This window comes from Wolffia australiana, chromosome 11 (assembly GCF_029677425.1).
Source record: "Wolffia australiana isolate 7733 chromosome 11, ASM2967742v1".
Taxonomy (NCBI): Eukaryota; Viridiplantae; Streptophyta; class Magnoliopsida; order Alismatales; family Araceae; genus Wolffia; species Wolffia australiana.
In genome coordinates, this window is record NC_135845.1 from 13,953,158 (window position 1) to 13,966,422 (window position 13,265).

The following is a 13,265-nucleotide window of genomic DNA, read 5'->3' on the forward strand; positions in this document are numbered from 1 at the left end:
CCACCACACTTCACTCTATCTCTGAGTTTTTCTAATGGATGTATACACCCTAAGTTTTGTGAATTTTAGATGTATGTGTCCTCTGAGCCATTTCACAAAATGTACCTTGAAGCCTTCTAGATACAAATTATCATACTTTATTTGATTAGGAGATTCACCCAAAATTACATATTATATGTTGGAACCTCCTCCTTGGTTGTTTATCTGTTCTCAATACAGGTCACCCTCTCATTAGCTCTAAACCAGGATTAGACCATCCATCAGCTCAATATCTCGAAGGCCTGTAGGGGGACCACCAAAATAATATTCATAAGAAAACCCTATACGGTATGTTTATTAAGGGGAGTAACCTCAGATGTGTTTTCCTCTTCATACTCAAGCAGAGTCGGCAGGCCTGATTTGTAACCTTTAACCATCTTCTCACTTGAAACGACTGCACTCTATACACAGCTGATATGACTATTTTTTTCCAATTTATGACAAGGTGCTTAATTATTTAAATTCTAACTTAATAAAATATCAAGATTAAACATTCAATTGATATTCTTCCGATTGCACCTGGTCGAAGGACTAAAACTATAAAAAAAACTGTTTTTCAATACATATACTAATATGATATTTTATTTTGAAAAATTGTTTTAGAATTTTCGATTAGTGTTAGCTAAAAAACTAAACTACATTCATTTGTAAAACCATTAAAATTTTCATATACTGGCTTCTAAGCAAATTTCCTTCTTCAAGGCTATTCAAGGCTATATTCCTTCTTCGATTCAGCCATCCCTATCGCAGATCATGTGCTCAATACAAATGAATGAACCTCATCTTTCCCCTAAAATCAACATCACACTCTTACACAATGTATATTTTTCATAATATCAAAAAAATATTCTGTCATCAACCCAAAAAGGGGGCAAAGAACCAAACTTTGTAAAAATAGAGCGACGATTTATGGTTCATATTGAATGGCTATTATTACTCAAGTTCTTGGGAAACTGGGCCCATCATGTCATGTTTCCAACTTTTGCATAAAATGAAAAAAATTGCATAAATTTGAGAATTTTTTGTTTTTTATAAATCATAGAAAATCTAAAACCATTTTAAGTCCTACATGCATAATCATCCCGAATATATGTTTATGTATAATTTAAATTAAAATGTAAGTTAAAATGATGACCTCATTTCTATTTTTCTTTTGGAGAAGTTCTGTATGAAAAAATTGGAAATTTAATATAACTTAATAAAATTGATATCAATAAGTTTTGAGATAGTTACAAGATTGATCCAAGTCTAATCTTTTTTACTTAACTCAAACATCTCAAATTATTTAGATTAAACTAAATTATTATATGATTAAAAATGAATTGTGAACAAAAATTGATTCCCATCTGAAAAAAAATTGTGACACATTAAACTATATTAATTTATAGGTGCAATCGAATAATAACTAATCAAATTAAAAAATACTGAAAATTAATTTTTCATGAATCTCAAACCCAATTACTAGGTATACAATTGTGGAAAGTTTATGACAATTTTTCTCACTGACAAACCAGTGGATTAAAATGGAATCATCCAGAACTAAAGCATGAAATAATTGGGTAATATTATTTTCTGATTAACCAAATGATTGACACATAAAGGTGAATAATTAATTTAAAATAAATAAAATGAAATTATGATAAGTATTTGTCATACCTTTGTTCAATAATATAACTAAGGCCAATTACAGATAACTTCGTAAATATTAACGATTTCCTTTGATAGAATATGAAAGGAAAGATGTCATGAACTTATGAACGTGATTCATCTTCACAAGATAAGCATTTATTAAATCTATTTGCTTCCCAATACGCAGGTGATAATCCTTTACTTGATAAATATATTCTGAATATTTTAATCAAAAACAATCCAAGATATGTATAATACAAGGAGTTAATTTTTTTTATAATTAGTAAATATGATTTATTTTTTATCAATGATAGAAACAATATTAATAATAATGACTGATATTAGAATAAATTTCGGATTTCCAAATATTACAAGAATTTTTTCTGACTTGATGATGATTTTTTTCATGATCTGAAACAATCTGAGTCAACCTCCATTCAAGAAAGTATATTATACCTAAATGGTTTAAAAGGAATGGGCATGCCATCATATTCGAATCTAAAGAATATGATTGTCTGTGTTATTCAGTCTCAGCCAATGATTCAGGCCAGCTATTGTGGGGCTCATAACCCTACATTCATATGACTTGTATTGACTTAGCTGTGCCTAAGTTAACTTACCATACATATAATCCAGATTAGCTCAGCTCCAACTTAGTCAACTTAGACTTGACTCAGTCTAAATTGACTCATTTTGGGCTTAGTTGACTCAGCCAAGCTTGCACCTTTTGTGCCATTAACTTGATCACGTAGCTGTTTGGGCCACTCCCCTAACCCAATAGCCCACTGCACAGTCAAATATGTTCAAAATTTTACATGAATGAGTATACAAATGATCATTTGAAATATATATGACTTAAATAAAAGCAAAAAATGTAAGAAATTATTAAAGCTAAAGATAAAGGATAGTACATCATGACAAGTCCCAGAATAATTTTGGCTTTATTTTCATGCATAATATTTTCATTGAATGATATTTAAATATTATGAAATAAGTATTTCACAATCTTATACATGAATAATGAGAATATGTAGAAGATAAAATAATAAGATGCATTATTACAATAATTGTAATTCATTTAATGGTGATAACGGAATGTCAATACATGATAGATATTCATGTCAAAAGTTTACATTCATTGCCTTCTAACTTGATTTGTGATGGGCATACAATAAATAACAATTAACGTGAATCCTTATTTTGATCACAAATTACTCCAACTGGTCAACTTCAAAAAATTACATTGATTATTGACCTGCAATAAAAATTATATGGCTCTCATTAAACTGCAGCTGTATATATCTGGCCATTTGAGGAGTTATGGGATGTGAATTTATAGTACAAAAGTAAAAATATTCTACATATTAAGTAAATGTTAAAAATAAAACCACCTTTACTTTCTCGTTTTGATTTATTTTCTTCATTCCTTAAATTTGATTCCCCTTCCTTCTAGACAACTTTTATCAACCAATCACACTTCCATATTCATCAAACAGGGAATGAATCATAGTATCATTTGGATATATGAGTTAATGGTTAATTTTTTATCATTTTGAATATTATAAACTGTGTACACTTCACTGAAAATATTTTCTCCACTAATTCTTGCCACAAACTCAAACCATTCTTTTTTAAATGCACAATTTTGTTATTTGAAGGTTTCTTCAAACATGAGTGGCATCTCATAGGATCACATTTTGTAGACGAAGCCATCATTATTGAGTCGGTTCTTCATCAAAAGAAGTTTTCCACCCACACTTCACCAGATTTTTTCCGAACTTGCCACAAATAAATTGAATTATGAGATAACTCGATGGAATCTAACATAATATACGTGAGAAACTAAATAGAGTTATTTGATTTTATTCTAATTAAAATTTAAAAACACTCATTTAAGCCATGCCACAAGAAAAGGATAAAAAATGTGAATAGCATAATGGCATGCCACAATTTCTGATGATCATGTTATATAATATACGTTTTTATAAGGATTTCATGCCTTCTGGGCCTTGGAATACCACACAAACACTACTGTTAATCGGTTGTAGGTCCATGTCCATCACATTTGCCAGTTCAATATCAAGAATATTTTCAAATACCTTGAATAAAATTTATTTGTGAATGAAATGCCCGTGTTATCCATTACGCAACCTAGTTTTACTACATCACCAACACTCCTTAAAATGCTATCATCCTAATGATTCTTTGAATATGTTCATGGTTGTGGGACCAGTATCTACATCATCTTCATTAGACACAAGTATGATTCCTTTCTATTAATGGCATCCAGATCAGGATTTGTAAGCTATGTTCTTCATCCAGGCGTTTTTACTAGACATCACACTCAATTGATTCTCTTTTTGAATTACTCCACACCAAGAGTTCTTCAATAGTTATTTTTTAGTTGAAAACTGTATAAGCTCTAAATTCTCTAAGAATCCTAAGAAAATTCTTTAATCTCGTCATGAATCATTTTTTTGTACATCTTTCCTTCTTTTCTTTTAAATTGTTGGGCTGTTTGTGAATCCTTTGCCTCTTCCCTTTAGTAGCTGATATTAATGTCTGTGAAGAGTATGTCAGACCACTGCTTATTTGTCACACAGCAACTTAAATACACAGATTTTTCCTAAAAATAAACCTCATGGGTTGTTTTCTCCTGGACACCATCCATGAAATTTCTATTCAGAGAAAAAAAATGTTCATCTACCCAGTTCTACAGTGCCATAAAGAATTAAATAATAATATGCATATTATTGGTGAAAGTTTTCCATAAAATGATGGCAAATATGACATAAATGCCACAATTAAATGCCTTATAATTAAAGTTTAAGCCTTCAAAATTTGTATGGAAGCCATTTAGGATCCAGATTTTCAAAAGATCATCAAAGTGAATGCAAGCACTTTGCGTACAAACCCAGATACCCTATGATTGATAAGCATTTCCTTTATGATGATAAACTCAATCCTACCCAAGTCATCACGCACATCTAGAGTTTTTGGAAGGAGATTATCTATTCAACTCATACTTCCTAGCACTGTCCGTCCTACTTCAATATCTTACCTATTCAAGCCATATTTCCTATCACTGTCCATCCTACTTCAATATCTTATCATACTGAACCAGATCTGAGATGACTGTTGGAAATAATAACACTTTGTGTTGCTTCTCTGCCAAAATATATCTCTGAACTTCAAAAGGTCAACCCAACACAACATTCACCACAAATAAATATAGAAATCTCACTATCCTGATCTCAGGAGATTTACACTAGGCCAAAAAATGGTAGCTCTGCCCCAAGAATATCCACAATTAGATGAGATCCTTCAAGCCTTATGATACCTATTTTTCAAGAAAGTACCAAAGAAGGAAAAGGCGGGTGGGTCAATGGACCGTTGACCGGACGACCTGACCAGGGAACTCGACCCGATAAATAAGAGGGAGTTTTCTTGATTCAGGCCTGCGACAGTTACGTTGCTGGAGGACCAGAGACGCGGTGCTACACTGCTAATCCGGAAAGGGGATTACAACAACGAGGAAGGAGCTCCGTCACGGAAAGGGTGATCGGTCCTATCGTCTATTCTCCCTCTCTCTAAATATCGGATTCAGACTCACAATTGGAGGATATTGTCAAATTCTTGAGTTTCTATTGGAGATAATTCATTGATACAACATGGGTGTATCAATGTTAGCTCTGCCCCAAAAATATCCACAATTAAAGAAGGTCCTCCAAGCCTTTCAATTGCAATAAACGAAGAGATGATGTGGGAGAGATGGAGAGGTGGCGACTAAGGAAGACATTTGTGCTGGTTCGCATAGTCAAACCATAGAATAAGAGCTAAAATATCTCTTATCACATTAACATTTGGATGTATCCATGCTTTAGTATCTACATCCAATCTTTAGGAGATATGTTCATGGCTTCAGGCCCACATGAAGACTTAAAACAGCCGGCATCACCGCGACGTCCAGCTCAAAGTGGATGACTTCGTCTATCTCAAGCTCAAAGCAAACTTTATGAAGCTCGAGCTTAATTTCTTCGGATTTTACAAAGTCATCTAGCCTAGATTTCATCAAATACAAACTGGAGCTGCCTTATAAAATCCTTCATTCATTGTTTCAAGGGTCTTGTCTGTGGAGGCACAGGAACACTGCACATTGCTCTAAAAAAGAGAATTATAACTGGAATGGGATGCATTGTTAACCATATGTAGTCCTTGATCTTGATCTCTATAACTCTTAATCATGTTTCCAAATCTATTGGGCTTTCCAGAGTGGACATCATGAGTAGGAGATTCCACAATTAAATACGCTACTGTAGGAGAAATTTGGCATGGGTGACCTCCTGAGAACTTCATCAACTCGAGTGAAAGTTTGAGAAAAAATTGAGCAAATAATCTATCAAAACTAATCTAAAAGTAGAAAATTCCGGGAAACTGAATCTTAAGAAGGAACCTAGAAAATATTTCTAACATAACCCGATTTCTGATTACACATCTCTTCAGCTGTTTCCCATGCCTAATTATAGTCAAGAAGATGTCTCATCAGCAAATTTAACGGCAAAGGAATTTTCTAGTGCACATCCGAAAGTTTAATGCCAATTCTTCAAGGTTAATCCAATTCTTCAAGGTTCACTGATCTAATGTTGAATTCTAGATCTTGATGTCCAAGATGGTGACACTGCCTAGCATAGCTGTTCATTTATTTGTACGCCACAAAGAATAATTGTGGTTCTCTTACTTTTTCATCAATCTTAGTATAAGTCTATCCATCAATCTATCCTCCCCCAAATATAAAACAACCCAGTCATTCAGTCCAAGGAAACTCAGTCCCTTCTTGGATATATTCTTGCAGATGAAATAGATTAATCTCAACTAAAGTACACCTAAAGATATGATGGATATGATACTCTACTGGTATCGAATTGGTAAAAGAAAACATAAATCAATTCAAAGGGTCGACTTACAGCTTGGATCTCGCTTCCTCCATAGCTCCCGTCTCCCGACTCCCTTCGAAGTATACTCCGTGCTCCTCAGCCACCGAGAAATCTCGACGAGTCTTCAGCCGAATGCAGCCCCAGCTCCCCCCGGAAATCCCGCGCCAAGAAACCCTGAAGACCTTCCTCCCTTATTTCTGTGTCTCCCCCTTAATTTATACCATCTCCTTTATTTCCTAACAAACTATCTTTTAAGATAGTTAAATATTTTGGCAGATTAGTGCCAGCTGGCTCACTGCCCAATGTTCCTTTCTTCTTTCTTCTTTCATAAACTCTCAAAGGAATCGTATCAGGATAGTGCCCACTAACTATCATCGTCAGAAATTCCAAGTCTAATTACTTAAAACGACGATTCCTGGCCTATCTTTCAACTCTATTTTCTCCGTACCTTTTCTAGTTATGTGGCCAGAAACATGAATAACACAACAGCAATTGATTTATCCTTGTTCAGGAAAGTTACCTAATTATCGCCCAAGGTTTTAAGGGAGTAGAAGTACCAGGGAGCAGTGAGGTTGTTGGACTCAGGCTGAAACTTTTGCCGCTTTGAAGGGCCTCCCTCCGTCTGAAGAGTCTCTGTGGTGGCCTCTCTTTCCCCCAAAGTGCCGCCCACCACCTCGGCTGCCACGGCCACCGCCACGGCCGCCGCCACGGCCCCGGTTAGCCACATTTGTCTTGTAATAATTCTCCTGGTTGCCCCTCAGCAAGCTCCAATAGTTGCTCTCAGCCTCTCCTGAAGAAAGACCACGTGATCGTCAAATATGACGGACGGATTAATCAAGAGATAGTGATGAGTGATGGATGAATACATAAATAGATAGAGAGATGGATAGGTAAATTGAAGGATAGATACATGACAGGGTGGACAAATGGATGAATAGGACAACGACGAGAGAGATGGGTAAATGAGTGGATGGATGGATGGGTGGTAGGATAAATAGATAAAATGGGAGATGGATCGATTAATTGATAGGTAAATAGAGGGGTTGGATGGATTCATTAGTAGGGATAGATGAGCAGATAAAATAAGAAAAAAAGAGAGAAATATAAATAGATAGGAAGGAAAGGTGAGTGATAAACTGATGTAGGGATGAGAGAGAAAGAAAAAAAGTAGTACCAGTCAATGATTCCACAGTAGCGATACAATTCTTGACCACAAAACCACCTTCGTCTTCAAGCACCGACGCCGCTCGAGCTTTCACCGCAGCCTCCGGGTCTTCGAAGCGAATGTACCCAGATTCCTCTCCCCTTCTAAAGTCAATATACTAACAAGGAAGAAACCATAAAGAAGAAAAGCCATCAGAAAGACGACCCTGAAATTTTTTATTTTTCCCACGGGCAATAACTCAGAAAATAATAATAATTTAAAAGTATGGTTGAAAAAAAATAAGGAACCAACGAAAATATTAAAATTTTTCATCAACTACAATACCTTTACAGTGCCATATTTCTTGAAAATTGCTTTGAGATCCTCCCTCGTGATGGCATCCTCACTCGGCACTGCAGGTTCATCGGCACTCTTACTGTCACCCTCTTCTTCAGCATTATCTTCACGGTCTTTATCACTATCTTCTGTAATTTTCGCATCACAAATTTCTTCCGTATTTTCTTTAACATCTGTTGACGATTTGTCTCCGTTTGAAACAATTGTTGCTATAGTCTCCTTCTCACTAACGTTTTCTGAAGACACAGCAGCGTTTGAATCCTCTTCATTAGCTGCGACCCCATCTTTAGGTTTTAGCTTAAACGAGATAATCAAGCCCTTAGGATAACTGTACTCAGAAAAATTGGCGGATCAGTCATCACAATTAATAAATCAAAAAAGAGACTGAAAAGCCTAACCTTGAATTGGCTTGGAAACCAGCCTTCTTTGACTGAATATTCTCATAATGCTTCACGATTTCTTCCCTCTCAGAGTCAAAATCCTTCCTATAGTTTAAAATTATATAGGTCGGAATGAATACAACCTCAAGGATAGATTCAAATTCACTATACATGAGTTAATTATTAAAAATACTTACTTCGGTTTCAGCTGCAGCTCAGCACCTTCGTAAATTAATTTGTCGTTCAAGATTTTCTGCATATCATCATCCTCTGCAAACTCAATCAAGGCAGACCCGCAGAAGTGCTTCTTGTTGCCGGCATGGCGAGGCAGCCTCACACTATTTACCTGAAAAATTGAATTTTGAATGGTTAATAAAAAAGATGAACCTAAGAAATGACATTTCCAGAGAGTTTTCCGATCAAATAGACTCATTTTAATTACTTTTCCGTATTGCTTAAAGAAAGATTCCACATCCTCGAGTTTCGCATCATAAGGTAAAGGTGAAGCAGCAACAGTCCTTGAATCCACTTGCTCTATGATATCTTCTGGTTTTGGAAGTTCAGTGCTCCTGCCGACCTTCTTACCTGCATTCAAATTGATAAAATGGCAGTCAGAATACTCAAGAAATCAGTGAAGAAAACTCTTCAATGAAGTATACTATCCCGCTTAAAGATGGAAAGTAGCCCCCTTGCTATCAGCAATAGCTTTAAATACAGTCCGTAAGCGCTTGAATCAAACAATTCTTTACAGAGAAGTAATTACGATTACTCTCACCTACTGAATGTGAGAGAGAGACGAACATATTTCCTTACTTTTCTAAACAGAAAGAAAGATGGCGACAATTTCCACTACTTTCACTCTCAGAGGATGAGAAACTAACATAAATTACACCTCAACATCAAGCATCCGCAGTAGAAACAAACGTAAACCATACCGTCTTCAGAAATTTTCAAGTGAGAGGATTTTCGGAGGGTGTCCGCAACAGACAGAACAACTTTCTCCGGAACTTCTTCCGGCTTCACAGCGTCCAATCCGAGGTGCCCGCGCATCCGAGTAAACGAACAAATCAAACTAAGACTGACCACTGCACACAGTTTCGAGAATAAAAACCAATGCAATCGAAGAAAGAGACGAATTTGTCAACAACAAAGCAGTAAAACTCACGTCCGTCCTCGCTGGACCCAACAGCATTCATCAGAAAATTATCTCGGGGAAGGTTGCTGTCGCTGAAGTAGAATTCGACCTGAAAAATGAATTAAATCTCAGATTCACAATATTTACAGAAAAACAAACAATTACTACAGTTCAAGTCAATTTTTTCAAAAGATAATTACCTGTCTGAGGACTTTCTTCGCCTGCTCTTCATCAAGGGGTTCGACGGCCATGGTGTACAACAGGATCGAATCGACCTACCAGATTATCGAAAACTTTCAACGATCGCAGGAAAAACGAGGGAAGCAGACTTAGGGTTTATGAGAATAGAGGGAAGAACAAGATTTAAGGGTTCCAAATTTTCGAATATTCCATTAACGGAATAGTCCACATAGCCCCTAAAAAATAAAATTAGTTGTTGTCTAACCCTCAAAATGCATAATTTCTGTAGTTACCCTAAGTTTTTTACCATTATATAGCCAAGAAATGATTTTTACATATTTAAATAACACATTTAATTTATTTGGCATTTATAATATATTTAAATATTTACTAAGGGGTATCCACGTCATTCGCCCGAAATTCGGCGAATAAATGGATATATTTGTTTAAATAAGAATAGAAGAGAGAGAGAAGAATATTCAAATATTGAGGCTATAAGATTTAAGGGTTAATATCACGGTACAGCCCAAACCAGGTCGAAAGTCTGCGATCTAACCTTAGCTTTTTTTGGGTACGGTATATCCCAAACTCACTAAGTCGTCTACGATATATCCTGGTGATGACGTGGAGTCCATCGTGGCTGCCAGGTGGATCTCCGGCCAGATTTTGACTTGGCGGAACCCACCTGGCAGCCACGCTGGATTCCACGTCATCATCGGGATATGTCAACCTGCCAAGGGTTTTCCGGTAAGAGAGAGAGGCATTCTAGCGAGAGAGAGAGAGAGAGAGAAGCGGCCTAGAGAGAGAGGTTCTAGAGAGAGAAAGAGAGGTGTTCTAGAGAGAGGCATTTTGTAGAGAGAGAAAGGGAGAGAGAGAGAGAGGCGCTCTAGAGAGATCCGACCTCTCTCTCTCTAGAAAGAGAGGTGTTCTAGAGAGAGAGGCATTTTGTAGAGAGAGAAAGTGAGAGAGAGGCGCTCTAGAGAGACCTGACCTCTCTCTCTCTCTGTAGAAAGATAAGTGTTCTAGAGAGAGAGGCGTTCCGCCGAACTTCAGTCGGGTCTCTCTCCCTTTCTCTCTCTACAAAATGCCTATCTCTCTCTAGAACACCTCTCTTTCTCTCTCTAGAACCTCTCTCTCCTAGGCCGCTTCTTTTTCTCTCTCTAGAATGCCCCTCTCTCTCTCTTATCGGAAAACCCTTGGCAAGTCGACATATCCCGATGATGATGTGGAATCCAGCGTGGCTGCCAGGTGGGTTCCGCCAGGTCAAAATCTGGCCGGAGATCCACCTGGCAGCCACGATGGACTCCACGTCATCACCAGGATATATCGTAGACGACATAGTGAGTTTGGAATATATCGTACCAAAAAGAAGCTAAGGTTAGATCGCAGACTTTCGACCTGGTTTGGGCTGTACCGTGATATTAACCCCCGAATTAATTGTGATCGGCACTCGTCGTCCGTCTGTTTGTCATCTGTCCATCACCCCTTGTATCTACGTCGTCTGTCCGTTATCCGTTGTCCGTCCATCGTCCATTGTCCATCCGTCATCCGTTGTCCGTCCGTCATCCGTCGTTTGCCCATCGCCATAGGTCAACTTGTCACACATCTACATGGATGGCAACGACGATGATGGTTCAATGGTTAGTATGACGATGATGGACGATGATGTTGCAGACATGTGTCGTCGTCATCGTCATCGCCATTGGATCGAGGAGATACAAAATGAAATAGAATCATAGGGGAGATACAAAATGAAATAGATAAATATCAGAATGAAAAGGGATAAAAATAGGAAGACAGGATATTAAAAAGAAATAAAGAGATATAAGAGTCCAAACAGAGAGAGAGAGCTCATGAGAGTAATGGAGAGATCAGGAACGGAAGAGCTAGATGATTAACAATTTAGAGAGAAATCAAGTTAAGAAAAAATATTAAGCAGCAAAGATAAAGAAAGAAAAATCAGAATCATGACAGAGAGAGAGAGAGATTCAGTGACAAAGAGAGAAAATTAAAATTGATTTCATAGTCATGATTTCGTCACCCATTTGGCGACATGACACGTCATCGTCATCCAGAGGTGCTCATCCCTAAATTGATTTCTAGTGATTTATACATAGTTTTGAGCACTGATGATGCTTCGTGACCACTCCAGTCGTTTACCATGATCAGTCATCCTTCCAGGCCTAAGACGAAATGAAAGCCTTCTGAATTCCATTCCATAAAGTCATGGGATGCCGGAAATTTACACTATGTTTACAACCATCCTTCATCCATTACATTTACATTACATTCAGATGTGCAGGTCCGAAGGTCAAATCGCTGCCATTCACATAGTCTTTCTGGGACCAATGATACTTCGTCATCCATCTCGTCACTCGCCACCATCAATCATCCATCCAGACCTCAGAAAGAATGAGAGAAAAACCTTTATGAACTCCATTCCATGTAAAGTTCGGGAACGCCTAGTACGTGGACGATGGAGGGGACGGGACGAAGTTCGTCCAGTCTTATGTTCCAATTTTTAGAGTTTCATCTAAATCGTCCCGTCCAGGCTTCGTCCCGTCCCATTATTTTAGTCCACGTCCCATCCTGTCCAAAACTGCCCCGTCCTAGAAATTCTCGTCCCATCCAATGTCCTAGGATGAAACAGGGCATGCGTCAGCAATAGACCACTCATAAATTGACACGTGGTGCAGCACGTGCACCATGCAGGTGGACCTGTCATGCGCATACTATTCTCCCCCATAAAGAAATAACCGTCCCGTCCTCCGCCTGAGGCCCCAGACGGGACGGTTATTTTGTCCATGGACGAAGCAATCATCCTGTCTAGGGATGAATGGATGATTATTCGTCCCGTTAATCGTCTAAAGTCCTGGACAGGACGATTTTTCTTATCCACGGATGAAATTACCGTCCTGTCCCTGTCCCTGCATTCTAGCTCGAGGCCAGTGATTTACTCTAGGTTTACAACCGTCCTCCGTCCATTGTGTCACATGTAATTAGACATGGTTGTTCTATTCTGTTCGTTTGAAACGAAAAAAAATCGCACAAAATAACCGCACAGGGCTTTGTTCTTTGTTATGTTCTTTTTTTTAAAACGAAAAAAATTCGCACATTCGCACAAAACTAGAACAAACTTCACACATTTGCACAAAACTAGAACAAAATTCGCACAAAGCGAACAAAAGAATGGCACACGGGTCTGTGCGATGTTCTAATCGAATTCATTTTTGTTCTGTTCGGAAATACCAACAGAACTAACAATTCTCACAGAAAGAACATAATGACCATGTAATACAAATTGCCATCTGTTTAATGAATCCGTCATCCGTCAAATTGTAGTTCTATTTAATGAGACTGATAAGGTTAATTATAACTAGATTAGAAAAATCAAGAAGAGATGAGATAACGTCATTATAAATGATAGTTTAAGGGCAATTATTGAGGTGGATTAGACAATAAATGAA

General features: G+C 37.3%; 1 protein-coding gene across 2 annotated transcripts; it reads right to left on the bottom strand.

The window, feature by feature from the left end:
- Nucleotides 1-6,475: 6,475 nt before the first annotated feature.
- LA1 (La protein 1) lies at nucleotides 6,476-9,975 on the bottom strand. Of its 2 annotated transcripts, XM_078583150.1 has the most exons (10): nucleotides 9,819-9,975; nucleotides 9,649-9,727; nucleotides 9,419-9,568; nucleotides 8,926-9,068; nucleotides 8,681-8,829; nucleotides 8,502-8,588; nucleotides 8,092-8,431; nucleotides 7,777-7,924; nucleotides 7,160-7,392; nucleotides 6,476-6,776 (listed from the first exon to the last, which is right to left on the bottom strand). In XM_078583150.1, exons 1-9 carry the CDS (start codon nucleotides 9,867-9,869, stop codon nucleotides 7,184-7,186), a joined length of 1,356 nt encoding a protein of 451 aa, XP_078439276.1. In that variant the 5' UTR covers nucleotides 9,870-9,975; the 3' UTR covers nucleotides 6,476-6,776; nucleotides 7,160-7,183. The 2 variants fall into 2 exon arrangements, with proteins under 2 accessions (XP_078439276.1, XP_078439275.1); XM_078583149.1 differs by lacking the exon at nucleotides 6,476-6,776 and having other exon boundaries at nucleotides 7,077-7,392.
- Nucleotides 9,976-13,265: the final 3,290 nt, after the last annotated feature.